The sequence below is a fragment of the Narcine bancroftii genome, chromosome 7 (assembly GCF_036971445.1).
Source record: "Narcine bancroftii isolate sNarBan1 chromosome 7, sNarBan1.hap1, whole genome shotgun sequence".
Taxonomy (NCBI): domain Eukaryota; kingdom Metazoa; phylum Chordata; class Chondrichthyes; order Torpediniformes; family Narcinidae; genus Narcine; species Narcine bancroftii.
Genome location: NC_091475.1, coordinates 209,436,525 through 209,452,882, shown reverse-complemented (window position 1 = coordinate 209,452,882; position 16,358 = coordinate 209,436,525). Strand labels below are relative to the sequence as shown.

Below are 16,358 nucleotides of genomic sequence, written 5' to 3'. Positions count from 1 at the left end.
GAAAAAATTAACTCGACATAAAATTAGAAAGGCGATTGTCCTCGTTTCAGGTAACTCCCTTCCCTCTTTCTTTCCATTTCTTCTTTACCTTCCTCTTAATGACTTTTCCCTTCAACCCTCCCTCTCAAACCGCGTGCCATTGTCTCCCAGCAGCAAGTGGTCGGAAGAATCCCTTGTCCTGACGTCATGAAGGAGAGTGGCCTCCCGGCTGGAGTGGGACCTCAGGCTCAGTGACGTTCCCTCTCCTGTTCCCTCGCTCCCTCTCTCCTTCCATCCCTCTCTTCCCTTCCCTCCCTCCCTCCTCGGCACAACGGAGCTCCTGATGCCGAACACTCCCCTCGGCTTAGGGGAGGATTCGGAGTCGGGACTCAGTCGTCAGAAGCTCCGGTGACCGGGGAGGAAGAAGCCAGCGAGTGTTCCACCAGCCCGGGAAGTCCCCCTGGTGGTTGGTTGGTCTCGGTGATCATGTTGGGTTCGTGTTAGGAATCGGCAACAGAGATTGGAAGGTCTTGGTGATCGCCGGTGCCCAGCAATTTTTTGTTGGTGAGTATTAAACATTATTTTAATGCTTAAAAATCCTTTCTTTCTTGTTTGTTGTTGTTTAAACATTGGATTTCAGTGATTTGCTGTTGCTACTGGGCTGTTTTTTTTAAAAAAAGACCAGCTCTCTGAAAAAAAAACATTTATCCTACATCGGCCTGGACCTGACCATTTCAGATAATCGGAGTTGTACTGTACTAATTATCTAAATATCAATACCCTCCTTGTGGAAGCTACCGTCTTAACACAAACAGTCCACTACTAATAATAAGGAAAAAGGTAAACATTGGGATCAAAAACCAGAAGATAGTTAATCTTACAAATTTTGAAAATAATTGAGAAAGGAACCTAATAAAGAAGAAACGTTAGTCATGGTACATCTAATTTTTTTTCCAAAGTCAGACCTGCTATCACATCAGACATCCATTGAGTGTGAGTGGGAGAGGCGGCATCTTTCCATCTCATTAACATGGTTCCTTCTGGCAATAAGGGAGGCGAGGGCAACCAAGTGGGATTGTAAAACCATGAGAATTAAACCTGAAGGCCAATCTATTCCAAAGAGCGTGAGAAAAGGATTTGGAGTCAAAGTAATGTTAAGAACTAAAGATAAGGTACGAAATACCTCTTCCGACAAAATTGGAAAGAGAAGGACACAACCAGAACATAAGATACTGTGAACCTTCTTCAGTGATATATTCTTCACATTTAGAAGAGAGATTAGAATTTAGCCAATTGGACTTTAGAACAGTGGGCCTGGTGTATGACCTTAAACTGGAATAATGAGTATCTTGCACAAAATGAGAATGAATGCACTCGTTTCAGAATAGTCCCATGTAGTTTCAGAAAATGCCTGTTGAAAATCCTGTTCTCATCGTTTTTAAATTCTGTCCAAGGAACTATCCCTGGAATTTAGAAATAATTCATAAAGGCCAGATGGCAGATTGACTGCTGAACGACCAAAGGAGCTGCTCACACCAACCACCTGAGATTCTCATATTTATGAAACAATATTTATATAGATGAAACACTTGTCCTGTGTATGTATTGTTTGTCCGTATGTGTGCAATGTCTGGTTGTGTGTCTGCGTGTTTTTTACCGAAGAACGAACGCTGTTTCATCAGATTGTACTTGTGCATTAAACTCGACTTTCCCAGGTGGTGGTGAATCTATGGAATTCGCTGCCCATTGAAGCAGTGGAGGCTACCTCAGTCAATAAGGTTGGATGGATTTTTACGAATTAAGGGATATGGGGGAAAGGCAGGTAGGTGGAGATGAACCAATCATCAGATCAGCATTGATCTAATTGAACGGCGGAGCCGGTTCAATGACCAACTCCTGCTCCTATATCTTATGTTTTTATGTTTGACTCGACTTCTCACCTCAAATCCCAAAGCCCAACACATCTTTGGTGACCCGTGGTTGTACTGTGTATGGGATCGGCACGTCGTCATGGGTGGTACTGTGCTGTAAAGTTCAATGTTCTCTCCCCCCACAGATCTCCACCAGCATCTCCCCTATCGGGGTGGCACCAGGGTGGTGACATACCTGCAAAGATCAGCTTCTCCTTCATAATGTTGACCTCGCGGCTCGACCTGCGAACTGCCGCACTCAACATGATCTGTTCTGGGTTGTAGGTCCTCATGATGCCCAAGCGCCACCTGTGTTGGGGGGAGGGAGAGACAGCGTTACTCAATGAAGCCCTCTTCTCTGCATTGGGCTTCACTCAAGTGGAGAGCCCGGATTGGCAAGGGTCCATTGAGAGGCAGTGGGGAGGGGGCGGGGTTGGAGGAAGGGGAAGGAAGGCGAGGAGGAAGGAAGAGAAGGTTGGGTGAGAGGAGAAGTGAGTGGAAGGACGGATGAAGGGTTCGCGTGAGTACATGGATAAAAGGCAGAGGTGAGAATGTGCATCAAAGGACAGGGAAAATGTAGGGTCAGTTCCTGGGGGATAACCTGTCCTGGTCCCACCCATGTCAACACAGTGTTCAAGAAAGTGCACCAACGCTTCGACTTTCTGAGAAGCCTGAGGAAATTTAGGGTCTCACCTGCATCCCTTAACTACTTCGACAGGTACCCCAATGAGATCCCCATCCCATTCCCTTGCTAATACATCTGCCCATGATCTCATGCACTGCCAGACTGAGGCCAGCTGCAAACTGGAGGAACAACACCTCATCTTCCGATTGAGCACCCTCCAAACAGATGACATTATCATCGACCTCCAATTCTCATTAATTTTCCCCCTATTATCTTTGTCCCCCTCTATCTCCTTTCCTCTAGCTCTCTCTCTCTCTCTCTCTTTTCCTTTTTCCCCCTGTCTCCTTTCACAGAGCCAAAACCAATTCTCACCACATTGGGCGGCACAGTTGGCGTAGCGGTAAGCGCAATGCCTTTACAACACTAGCGGGGTTCGAATCCCGCGCTGTCTATAAGGAGTTTGTACGTTCTCCACGTTGTCTGCGTGGGCTTTCCCCAGAGGCTCTGGTTTCCTCCCACCATTCAAAATATACCAAGGGTGTAGTTTAATTGGATCCAATTGGGCGGCATGGGCTGGTGAGCTGAATGTGTGAATACATGCTATATGTCTAAATTTAAAAATTTTAAATATATCCAATTAACACCTTTTGGCTGTTAGGGGTCTGGACCCCTCCCCCTCCAATTCTTCCTTCATCTCTTGTCTTCAATTAAGACGCTTGCCTTCCTTTTCCTTATACGTTATAGAAGGGCTCAGGCCCAAAACATCAGTCATAGGTCTTTACCTCCTATGGACGCTTCAAGACCGGCTGAATTCCTCCAGCATCTCTGTGTATTCTTACTAATCCTTGACCTTGGTTTATTCGACAAAATTGGTTTGTTTTGTCTGGAGCATTGGGGGCATGATAGAGGTTTTTGAGTGGAATTGATTGGGTAACAACACATAAAAGTGCTGGAAGAACTCAGCCGGTTTCGCAGCATCCATAGGAGATAAAGATATATAACTAACGATTTGGGCCTGAGGCCTTCTTCGAGTGCCTGCCTGCCTCCTTTTTGCTCACACCTTGAAGAAGGGATCAGGCCTGAATTGTCGGTTAAATATCTTTACCCCCTATGGACGCTGAGTTCCTCCAGCATTCCGGCTTCTTTAGTGCAATCAAAGCGTCTGTGGACTTTTGTGTTTCACGGCATTGATAGGGTAAACAGTCAAGAGTCTTTGTCTCAGTGTAAAAATTTCAAAAACTAGAGGACACACATTTAAGGTGAGAAGCGGAAAATTTAAAGGAGGTGTGCGGGGCAAGATTTTCAACAGAGAGTGGTGGGCGTGGACACCGACCAACCTCAACCTCTCCACACATCTCTGCAATCCACACTACAACCTTCCAAGTTGTAGGTAGGCTCGCTCCCAAACGTGTGCGGGTCCAAGGGATCTCACGTATCTCCCTGCTGCCACCAGAGTCTAAATATCAATCCACACCTTGGTGCTCAAAAACAGTGTTCCAAATTTTTTTTTTTGAAACGCGAAAGTCTGCGGACGCTCTGATTCTAGTGAAAACACAAACACTGGAGGAACTCAGCAGGTCTCGTAGCATCCTTGGGAGGCAAAGATATATATATTTTTAAAATTTAGACATACATCATGGTAACAGGCCCTTTCGGCCCACGAGCCCTTGCCACCCAATTACATTCAACTGACCTACAACCCCCGGAGTCCCCGGGGAGAACCCACACAGACACGGGGAGAATGTATAAACTCCTTACAGACAGCGCAGGATTCGAACCCGGGTCGTTGGCACCAACCATGCTGCCCTATGAGGAATGTTTAGCTTCTCTTACACTTTCAGAAAAAGGAGCGGGGGACCTCATAGAAACATTTGGAATGTTGAAAGGCCTGGACAGAGTAGATGTGGTAAAGTTGTTTCGCATGGTGGGGGAGTCTAGGACAAGAGGGCACAACTTCAGGATTGAAGGGCGCCCATTTAAAACAGAGATGTGGAGGAATTGCTTTAGCCTGGGAGTGGCGAACCTCTAGAATTTGCTGCCATAGGTGGTTGTGGAGGGCAGGTGGTTGGGTATATTTAAGGCAGAGATTGATAGGTATCTGAATAGTCAGGGTATCGGTACTAGGACAGCATGACTGGTGTAGCCTTTTCAGCGCCAGCGATCGGGACCGGGGTTCGAATCCTGTGCTGTCTGTAAGGAGTTTGTACGTTCTCCCCGTGTCTGCGTGGGTTTTCCCTGGGGGCTTCGGTTTCTTCCCACTGTTCAAAACGTACTGAGGATGTAGGTTAATTGGGTGTAAATTGGGCGGCATAGTCTCATGGGCCGAAATGTCCTGTTGACGTGCTGAATGTCTAAAGATTTTTTAATTAAATTTAATCAATATGAGGAGCAAGAAGGGGAGTGGGGTAGTGGGAGAAGGGATCAGCTCATGATGGAATGGCAGGGCAGACTTGATAGGCCAAATAGCCTACTTCTGCTCCTCTTTCTTATGGTCTTATTACAACGTCCATAAGGCATTGGACAGAGATATGGATGAGAAGGGACTAGAAGGACGTGGGCCAAACTCGGGAAGCTCCGTGAAACTCTGGTGAGACCAAACTTGGAGTACTGCATTCAGTTCGGGTCACGTCATTACAGGAAGGATGCAAAGGCTTTAGAGAGGGTGCAGAGGAGATGTATCAGGATGTTGCCTGGATTGGAGAAGATGCCTTATGGAGCAAGGCTGACAGAGCTTGGGCTTTTTGCTTTGGAGCAAAGAAGGATGAAAGGTGACTTAGTTGAGGAATATAGAATTATGAAGAACTTAAAGAGAGTGGACAGCCAGCGTCTTTTTCCTGAGCAAATGTCAGAGGGCATGTTTAAGACAGTGGTTTTCAACCTTTCTTTTTCTTTCACCCAAAATAACACCCAAAATAATCCCTTACTAACCAGAGCATCAGTGCAATCCTATGCCATCGGTGCTCTGTGGTTAATAAGGGGTTACTTAAGGTGGAATGTGTGTGGGATAAAAAGGTTGAGAACAACTAGGGAGATATCAGAGGTAATTTATTTTACTCAGAGAGTGGTGGGTCCCTGGATTGCAGTGGTGGTGGAGGCTGGTACAATAGGGACATTTGAAAGAGTCTTAGACAGGCTCCTGGATTAAGAAAAATAGAGGCTGATGGCTGGGCAGTAGGGAAGGCTTTGATAGCTGACTTGGTTTATATAGGTCAACACATCATGGGCTGAAGGGCCTGTACTGTAATGGTTGATGTTTTGTGTTCAGGCAAGTGGGTCCTGCCTGGAATGTTGAGTGAGTCAGCAGGGGTGAGCTGGGCTGAAGGGCCTGTTCCATCCTGCTTGACTCTCAGATCCCAGGTTTACAATCACAGAACTGTGTAGGACTGCATGCAGTTGTCGATCTTCGTGATCCTCAGTGAATGAGCATTGGGTGAGGCTGGGACCCACACGCTTCTGGGAGGTAAGTGGGTGTGGGGTGGCGGGAGCGCAGCGCTACCCAGCAACTTTTTAAAAGATTTACAGCATGGTAGAAGCTGATTCTGACCATTTAAATCCGTGCTGCCAAATTACACTCAAATTAACCTCCAACCCCATATGTTTTGGAGGATGGGAGGAAACTGGAGCACCCGGGGGAAGCTCACACAGACTCGGGGAGAATGTACAAACTCCTTACAGGCAGCACCAGATTCCAAAGCACATGAGAGTTACGGAAGAGATGCGTTTAATGGGTGGCTTTAATTCCCGGTAACTCACGCACATTCACCCATCACACCAGGTCATGCTCACACCGACAGCTCTCAGCACACATGAACAATATGTACATAAACGCGTGTACATTCACAGCACACACGCTCAATGTGGGCAAGCACAGACCTTTGAGTTAAAGGAGCAGGAGGCCTTCTCCACTTCATGGCTCCATTTTCCCTCTCTCTTCCCCATCGTGTTTCCTGCTTTCTGCATCCAGAGGTCAATCTCCTCATTTCCATTCGGTGACAGACTCCATGACCCCTTGTGGTAGGGAATTTTTCAACCCTTTCACTGAAGATGTCCCCTCCATCCGAAATGACTCAGTGACCCCTCCGTTTAGACTTTCTGGCTAGGGAATCCATCCTCCCTTCATCCAGTCTGGGTCACATCATCAGTTTTCAAAGAAATATCCTCCCACTGGAGCTCTTCAGCCCTTCTAGTTTGTGGTAAACCATTTTTTTGCCTTGTCCCACTGACCTGCACCCAGACCATAGCCCTCCATACCCCTCCCATCCATGTACCTGTCCAAATTCCTATTAAATGTTAAAATTGAGGCCGCATTCACCACTTCAGCTGGCAGCTCGTTCCACACACTCCCACCAATCACTGAGTGTGAAGAGGTTCCCCCTAAACTTTTCTCTTTTCACCCTTAACCCATGGTTTGTATCTCACCTACCCTAGTGGAAAAAGCCTATGAACAATTATTATTTCCATCCCCTTCATAATTTTAATTACCTCCATTAAATCTTCCCTCATTCTTCTACACTCCAGAGAAATAAAATCTTAACCTGTTTAACCTTTCCCTGTAACTCAGTTCCTGAAATCTGGGCAACATCCTGGTAAATCTTCTCTGCACTCTTTCTATCTTATTGATACTTTTCCTCTAGTTAAGTGACCAAAACTACACATAATCCTCCAAATTTGGCCTCACCAATGTCTTATACAATGTTAACATAACATCCAATCTCCTTTTGCTTTATGAAGGCTAATATACCAAAAGCTCTCTTTACAACCCTATCCACCTGTGACACCACTTTCAGGGAATTATGTATCTTTTCCTCTGTTCTACTGGACTCCTCAGTACCCGACCATTTACTGTGTATGTCTTTTCTTGGTTTCTCCTTCCAAAATGCAACACCTCACACTTGTCTGCATTAAATTCCATCAGCCATTTCTCAGCCAATTTTTCCAGCTGGTCCAGATCCCTCTGCAAGGGTTGAAAACCTTCTTCGCCGTCCACAACGTCTCCAATCTTAGTGTCATCTCCAAACTTCTGATCCGATTTACCACATAATCATCCAGATCACTGATCTAGATGACAAATAACAATGGTCCCAGCACCAATCTGTGAGGTTAACCACTAGTCACAGGCCTCCAGTCTGAGAAACAATCATCCACCACTACCCTCTGGCTTCTCCCGTCCAGCCATTGTCGAATCCAGTTCACTACTTCACCATGAAAACCGAGCATCCGAACCTTCCTGACTAACCTCCCATCTGGGACCTTGTCAAAGGCCTTACTAAACTCCACGTAGGCAATTCGACAAAAGACCATTCGAGTGTCAAATGAGCAAAGAGAATGCTCACAAATAGTATTGAAAAATGGTGGGGATACTCGGTAAGGCAGGCAGAAGATACCGAGAGATAAACAAGGTCAATGTTTCCTCCAGTGACCTTTCATCTCCGCTGAAAGAGCATTTTCTCTTTTTATTTCAGCATCTGCAGTTTTTCTTTTGCTTTAGAATAGTTTTAACCTTGGTGGTTAAATAACTGTCAGGTAATGTTCGATGCATTGTTTCCAAATGAGTGATAAACTATGCAATGGAACAGAGTGAGAGCAGTAAAATCAAAAGCAAAGGTCCTGTTTGTGGACGTCATCTTTTATAGCTTGGATTACCATGGTTAGGGCCTCTCAGTAAAGTCTGGGCATGGACCCTGGGGTGTGTTCGTGTGTCGAGGTGTGTAGTGTGTGTCCACACATCTGTGTGAGCGGTGCGTTAAAGCAACAAGTCAGGACCACGAGGGGATGGGGAGGAAGCAGGAGGGTGAAAGAAGGAACTGGGGATAGGATGAGGGAGGGGCAGAGAGGGAGGGAGGGGTGGAGAGAGGGAGGGGTGGAGAGAGAGGGAGGGAGGGGTGGAGAGGGAGGGAGACAGAGGGGGAAGGGCATGGAGGGAAGATGGGGCAGGGAGGGAGAGAGGGAGGGGAGGAGAGAGGAAGGGAAACATGGAGGGGGAAGGAAGGAGTAGGGAGGGAAGGTGAGGCAGAGAGAGAGAGAGGAGGTTGAAGAAGGAGGGTCAAGAAGAAGGGAGACATGGTGTGGAAAGAAGGGAGGAGCGGAGAGGGAAGAAGGGAGGAGTGGATTTGATAGAAGGGAGTGGTGGGGTGGAGGGAGAGGGAGGGATGATGATAAGGATGGGAGGGGCAGAGAGGGGGGCGGGGAGTGAAGGAGGGAGGGTCGAAGGGAAAGGGGGAGGCAGAGAGGGAGATGGGAGAGGGAGGAAGGAGGGGAGAAGAGGGAGGGAAGGGAGGAGAGGTGAAAATGGAGGAAGGGAGCAAGAGGAAAGGGGTGGAGAGGGAGGAAGGGAGGGGCAGAGGCTGGGAGAGGGGGTGGAATTGAGGAGGAGGATGACACAGGAAGGTCAGGAGCGGAGAAGGGTTGGAAGAAGCGGGGAGATCCGGCCTCCACACTCTGGAAGAGGCCAACGGTCCCAACTCCAGAAGTCTCTGCATTACCTGATCAAGTGGAAACTGTGGAGTGCCAGAATGCAGCAGAGAAAGAGATGGAGAGAAGGAGAGGAGAAAGAACAGGGAGAAAACATCAGTGAAAGGGAAGGAAAGGAACACCAAAAAAATTGGTGAACCCAAAGGATGGCTCAATGTTCAACGTATCTCAGTTCACCCTCTCTTGAAGAAAATAATTCTATTTGTTTCAGTTTTATAAAACCAAGGAATTATCTTGTATAATCAGCCTGTGATGTGGAGATTGTTAAACAATACTAAAAATCTCTGATAGAATGTAATACTGAATGGTTGAACCCTGGGGAAAGACATAAAGGGCTTCAAAGCCTCCCACAGCACTCAGGGACTCCTGACCCACAACCATGACCTATGAAACCAACTCCAGTGCGTTTTTTTTTTGCCCATCCTCTACCTCTGGTGTGAGGGAGTGGTCAACTTTCTCCTCTAGCTTTCCCGTTAGGGACAATCATTTCATTCCGCACACCAACCTCCATGTTTGGGAATATTGCATGCAGCCTTGCCAGCAACCTCCAAGCTTGAGTGCTAGTTAGACTCATTCAGGCCAAGGCCTGGCTCAGCACAACTATAGGCTCAGGCCAGTTGAGGTCAGTCCTAATTCTAATGGCCAAGCCTGCAGCCAACTTAGTTACTCATCCTACAGGGCCACTACTTTATACTCACTCCAACGCAGGCGCTGTATTCATTCCTTAGTTCACCTCACTATCTCCTCACCCATCAGCGACAGGGGCCACCCTCCTTGTCACACATTGGACCACCAGGCACCACCTACGCCGGCCCATCAGCAAGCCTCCATTTGCACTACTTGCGGAGCAGGCACCACCCAAGCACCCAATGCATCACTTGGGACCTGGCACCCACTGTAAGCATGCCAATTTACAGCCAGATGCTCGCATGGCACCCATCAGTGCACCTCAGCTATGGTTGCCAGGCTCTCAGCAATCTCCATTAATGAAGCAATACATTCACTGCTCCACAATGATCCATACTATCACCTCCATAGCCCTCCTTGATCATGAAGTTCCGCACTTTTTCCCTGTCCATGACTACCTGCTATCTCCCCATTAGGCTGGCCTGATCAGTCAGATGCTCAGCATGTTACAACAGCAGGCTTCTGCACCTGTTCCGCACGTCTCATGGCAACTTGCCATCACTTACCTACATAACCCATTCTTCCCAACCCAACTTCACTCTTAGAAAAAAACATGATCGCGCAACTTACCTACAGACTGGAACACGCATAGGTAAGTGCCTCCTGCTCCTGCAAATGGAGACAATACCTCGGACATCTAGTCCCTATCCTCTAGAACATGACTGTCCCCTTAACCTACCTAGCCCCCTATCTCTAGATCCCCCTATCTACCCCCATAGGCCTCTCTCTCTCAGGCCAAGGTACCCAGTTAAGGCCTATGCCTTCATCTCAGAGGCTACCAGAAGGCCAGGCTTCAGCCTCAAAATGTCCAGCCCAAGCCGCAGGCCAAAAGGCTCCAGCCCAGCCACAGGCCAAGAGATCCAGCCAGCTGTAAGACCCAGGGCTCACAGCCCCGTTGTAGGCCAGAGGCTCCAGCCGTGTTGTAGGCCAGGCTCCAGCCCCGTTGTAGGCCAAGGCTCCAGCCCCGTTAGCAAGGCCCAAGCTCCAGCCCCGTTGTAGGCCAAGGCTCCAGCCCTGTTGTAGGCCAAGGCTCCAGCCCGTTGTAAGCCAAGGGTCCAGCAGAAACACAACCCCACACACCCTTTCCTCAAATTAGCCTAGCCTTTCAGACTCATGAGCCAGAGGGATTGTACCTGGATTGAAAGTGCTGGAATGATTCAGCAGGTCATAAGCATCTGTGGAGAGAGAAACAGAGCCAAAGATCTGAAAGCTGACATCATGGCACTGACCCGAAATTAACTTTGTTTGTCTTTCGCAGATGCGGCCTGACCTGCTGCTTTTATTTCCTCACAGCATCTGCAGGATTTCACTTTTAGATTAATTACCAATGCCAAAGAGTGGTGTGGATAAAACAGTCAAATACTCATCAACATGCAGAGAAGGCCATTAAAGTGTGATTCTCTAGAGGAAAAACAACTTACAAACACACCAACCATCAGTGAGAGAACAGACACACTGATTAGGAGGAGGATGGAACAAGAGGGCGAGAGAGAGAGAGAGAGAGAGAGAGAGAGAGAGAGTGCGTGCGAAGGGAGGAGAGAAAAGGGGGAAAGGCACATACATACAGAAACCAGAACTGAGACAACAGATACCAAGGGAAGATTCTTGGTCCACTGGGAATGTACACAGGAATGGACAGGGAATGTATCAGAAGCTCAGCCCTTGGAGGTTACCAATGAGGGAGGGGTTCAGGGCTCCTCAACACCAATGTTCCAGGGAGATGCTTGATGATTTGGGCATTCAAGAATCATGGCCTATCGTTCCCTCTCTGGTGAGGGAATAGTGTCAAAGGTAAATTCTCACCCACCACACCTCCCATATATGGCACATCAGAAGGCCAGACTCAGGAGCAGAACGTCAATGGGAGTGTTGGGAGAGCCACACACCACAGTGAAGGTTGCGAGGGCCAAAGGCTTTGGAGAAGCAACTTTCCCATCCACCCCCTACCCAAACATTTCAACTTTTTGAACTTATGGGCACCCCACTTCCCCTGGGTTTCCAACAAGTGTTCATAACACGAGGATAGCAAAGAGATGGCAGAGGAACTAAATGAATATTTGGCATCAGTCTTCACTGAGGAAAACACTAGCAACATAGCTGATAGTCAAGAGGTTTCAGGGAATAGAATTAAGTACAGTCAAGATTACTATACAGATGGTGCTTCGTAAGCTAAATGAACTAAAGATAGATAAGTCTCCTAGACTGGATAAGATGCACCCACAGGTTCTGAAGGAGGTGGCTTTGGAGATTGTAGAGGCATTGGAAATAATTTTCTAGAAATCAATAGAGACTCTGGCATGGTTTCAGAGGATTGGAAGGTCGCAAATGTAGTTCCGCTGTTTAGGTAAGGAGGGAGGCAGAAAAAAGGAAATTATAGGCCTATTAGTTTGACGTTGGTGGTTGTAAAGTTATTGGAGTCAATCTTCAAGGTCGAGGTTATGAAATACCTGGAGGTGCATGGCATGACAGGTCTAAACCAGTATGGTTTCATGAAGGGGAGATCCTGCCTGACTAACCCATTCGAATTTTTTGAGGTAATCTCAAGTAGGATGGACAAGGGATGTTGTATATTTGGTGCCGCATGAGAGACCATGGAATTGCAGGAAAGGTATTAGATAGGGTGGAGCATTGGCCGATAGGCAGAAAGCAAAGGGTGGGAATAAAGGGATCCAGTTCTGGTTCGTGGTCAGTGACTAGTGATGTTCTGCAGGGGACTGTGTAGGGGCTGCATCATTTTACAATGTATATTGATGATTTAGATTATGGATTGAATGGTTTTGTGGCCAAGTTTGCAGATGACACCAAGATAGGTGGAGTAGCAGGAAGTGTTGAAGAAACTGAAAGGTTGCAGAGAGACTTGAACATTTTGGGAGAGGGGCAAAGAAATTGCAGATGAGATCCAATGTTGAGAAATGTACGGTTGTACATTTTGGAAAAGGAAATAAACAGGCAGATTATTATTTGGATGGGGAGAAAATTCAAAATTTGGATGTGCAAAGGGTCTTGGAGGTCCTCGTGATGGACATCCTAAAGGTTAATCACCAGGTTGGATTGGCAGTAAAGAAAGCGAATGCTATGTTGGGATTCATTTCAAGGGGAATAGACTCAATGGGCCAAATGGCTGACTTCTGATCCTTTATCTTGTGAATAGAATGTAAGAGCAGGAATGTGATGTGGAGGCTTTATAAGGCACTGGTGAGGCCTCACGTCGAGGATTGTAAGCAGTTTTGGGCTCCTCATTGAAGAAAGGATGTGCTAAATTTGGACAGGTGTCAGAGGAGGTTCACGAGGGTGATTCCGGGAATGTTTAACAGTTGGAGTGTACTCATGGAATTTAGGAGAATGAGGCGGGATTTATTGAACAATTTTGAATGTTGAAAGGCTTGGATAGAGTAGATGTGGAAAGATTGTTTCCCACAATGGGAGAGTCCAGGACTGTGGTTCTCAACCTTTTTCTTTCCACTCATTTACCACTTTAAGTAATCCCTATGCCATTGGTGATCTGTGATTGGTAAAGGATTGCTTAAGGTGGGATATGAATGGAAAGAAAAAGGTTGAGAACCCCGGTCTTGGACAAGAGGGCACATCTTCAGGATTGAAGGGTGTCCACTTAGAACAGAGATTCGCAGGAATTTCTTCAGCCAGAGGTTGTGAATGTGCGGAATTTGTTGCCACAGTTATGGAGGCCACAGTTATGGAGGCCAGCTCACTGGGTGCGTTTAAGTAGAGATCGATAGGTTCTTGATTAGCCAGGATATCAAAGGTTATGGGTAGAAGCCCAGGGCTGTGGGAAAATGAACCAGCACATGATTGAATAGTGGGGCAGACTCAGTGGGCTGAATGGCCTCTTTCTGCCTCTAATGGAGTTCTCCAACCAAACCAGGGTCCCTCATGCCCTCTCCCACTGCCCCTCAGGAACTCAGCCCACTGAGTGGGTTGACCACTTCAACTGAGGTGACAAGACATGGCAATACCTGATGAATCGACTCTCCAAAGATAATCAAATGGATTAGAAACAGCACAGGAACGGGTTCTTCAGCTCACATGTTCATCAACCAAGCTCTGTTGCCTGCACATGATCTATATCCCCCATTTCTGGCATATTCAAGTGCTTATCTGGAAGCCTCTTAAACAGGATTCCACCACTGCCCATGGCAGCCCGTTCTAGGGACCCACCATTCTCTGCTTATAAAACTTGCCACGTACATCTCCTTTAAGCTTCTCTCCCATTCCATCTTAAATTCGGGTCCTCCAATATTTTTTTAAAATTTAGTCATACATCACTATAACAGGCCTTTTCAGCCCACGAGTCCGTGCCACCCAATTTATACCCCATTGACCTACACCCCCAGTACTTTTTTGAATAGTGGGAGGAAACCAGAGCCCCCCCCCCCCACCCCGGAGAAATCTGATGCAGACACGGGAGAACGCACAAACTCTGCGGGGTTGGAACTCTGGGCCCAATCACTGGCGCTGTAACAGTGTTGTACTCACTACAACACCATCCGTGCTGCCCTCTACCCTGTGAGGAAGATTCTTTCTACCCTAACGATGCATCTTTGTAGCACGATCAATGACCACCAGCAGACACAAAGCAAGAAGTCAAAGGCTTTATTAACCAGAAAACCTCGGCATGCCGCTACGTGTTGCTGGCTCATGTCCAAGACAGGTATTCAGCCTTTATTTGGGATCCTATGGGGAGGAGCAACAGGGACAGAAGGCGGGCCAGCCTGCCCAAACCAGCAAGGTCATGCCTACAATACAGTGTTCCACAATACTCTCATAATTTTATATACCTATCAGGTCTCCCCTCAGCCTCCGATGCTCCAGACAAAGCAACCCAGTTTGTTCGTCTCTCCCCATAACTCACAATCTCTAATCCAGGCAGCATCATGGTGAACCGCCATCTCTACCCTTTCCAAAACCTCCACATCCTTCCTGTAATGGGGCAACCCAAAATGCACCCAAAACTCCCAAGTACGGCCGAACCAAAGGATTAGCCAGTAAGAACGGTCCCGAGACCCATCCCAAAGCTCCATACACTCCTCAGAGCTGAGCACGAGACAAGGACAAAAGAAGGACGCAGACAATATCAAAGTGGGGATCCTCACTCACTTCTGCAGGATGAATATTCCCACCACGATGGTGACCGATATGATGTCCGAAGTTATCCAGAGCATGAGGTACTCATCAGGATGCTGTGGTGGAAAAAAACAGGTGACATTACCTCTCTGGTGTGACACAATGCTGGAAAGGATGGGTCCACTCTCAGTTTCATGGAGTTCACTTGAAAACAGAGTGAAGCTCCCTCTGCACCTTCCCATCACACAATCCCAGGGTCAGAGTGAAGCTCCCTCTACACTGTCCCATCACACACTCCCAGGATCACACACAGAGTGAAGCTCCCTCCATACTATCCTGTCATACTCTCCCAGGGTCACACACAGAGTGAAGCTCCCTCTGTACATTCCCATCACACACTTCAAGGGTCAGACAGATTGAAGCTCCCTCTACACTGTCCCATCACACACTCCCAGGGTCACACACAGAGTGAAGCTCCATCTGCAACATCCTGTTACATGGAGGGGGCATGGCACGATGACATAGAGGGAAGATGTGTGATTCCACCTTCCCCCAGTTACACTTCTAAATACCCAAATTTAAAATTTGTAAAAGTGGTTAAAAATAATATTTACAGACTTTGGAATATTGGAGGATTGCAATGGCTGCAAACGTGAAAAAAATCAAAAGCTCAATTGCAAAAGAAATGACCTTACAAAAGTGTTGAACAACTGATGCCTACTTACCAAGTTGAAGCCACGGAGTCGTCGACTGGAGTCCCCAAGCCTCAGAGGACTCCTGCTCGGTTGAGTATTACGCCGGCGCCAATCGAGCAATTGCAAGATGGCGCAGGCTCAGTGACGGGCTTGGCCGGCCCTGATTCCAGGGGGCGCGAGCAGATCGGCCGAGCGTAGATAGACCCGCGAGTCCGCTATACTACCTGGCGGTCTGGGATCGCAAACTATAGGATCAGAAGACGCACTTGCGCGGTCGGTGACTTTGCCAGGCCTGCGCGGAGTGTCGCAGGTCCGGGAATTACTGGACAAGGTGTGGGCTGTGGGGGAGCCCGAATGGCGGCAGGCTGACGAGGTCGGCACGCTGTCGACGGGCGTCCAGACCCGCAGCCGCACTGGAAGAGGACTATGATGTTAGAGGAGGAAGAAAGATCAACATTACAGTAACTTACACAAGAAGAAATGGAGACTGAGACCAGAGAAGGCAGGCCTCAAAAGGAGGTGATGGAACCTGGATTGGATTCTGTGTTCACAAATTTGGAAGGGATTGCTCATCAAATGGAAAATATGTCAATACAGATTTATGGAAGTGAAAACTAAAATGACTACTATATGTGAAGAAATGATCTGTATGAAGCAAGATGTTAATGTAGTTCAAAGTGATGTTAGTAGATGTATAAAATCAGTGGACACTGTACAAGATAACTTTAAAAAGATTGAAGAGGCTTTTTTTGAATGTAAGAACCAAGTGGAGCATAATAGAGAAAAAATGGAAAAGTGGAGGATTCATTCATGGATTAGGGGATCCAGAAGAAATAATTCATTAGAAAATCAGGGTCGAAGAAATAACATCAAAATAGAAGGTCTTCCAGAAGATAGAGAAGGTTCTGA

At 47.3% G+C, this 16,358-nt stretch overlaps 1 protein-coding gene across 19 annotated transcripts in view; it reads right to left on the bottom strand.

Moving 5' to 3' along the window:
• gdpd5b (glycerophosphodiester phosphodiesterase domain containing 5b) overlaps positions 1 to 16,358 on the bottom strand; it is a 312,299-nt gene that overhangs the window by 7,960 nt on the left and 287,981 nt on the right. For all 19 annotated transcript variants that reach the window (XM_069892130.1, XM_069892129.1, XM_069892143.1 and 16 more), the window contains 2 exons: positions 14,788 to 14,870; positions 2,086 to 2,198 (listed from right to left, as the gene is read on the bottom strand). In XM_069892130.1, the coding sequence (XP_069748231.1) occupies positions 2,086 to 2,198; positions 14,788 to 14,870 (196 nt within the window). The remainder of the gene's footprint in view (positions 1 to 2,085; positions 2,199 to 14,787; positions 14,871 to 16,358) is intronic.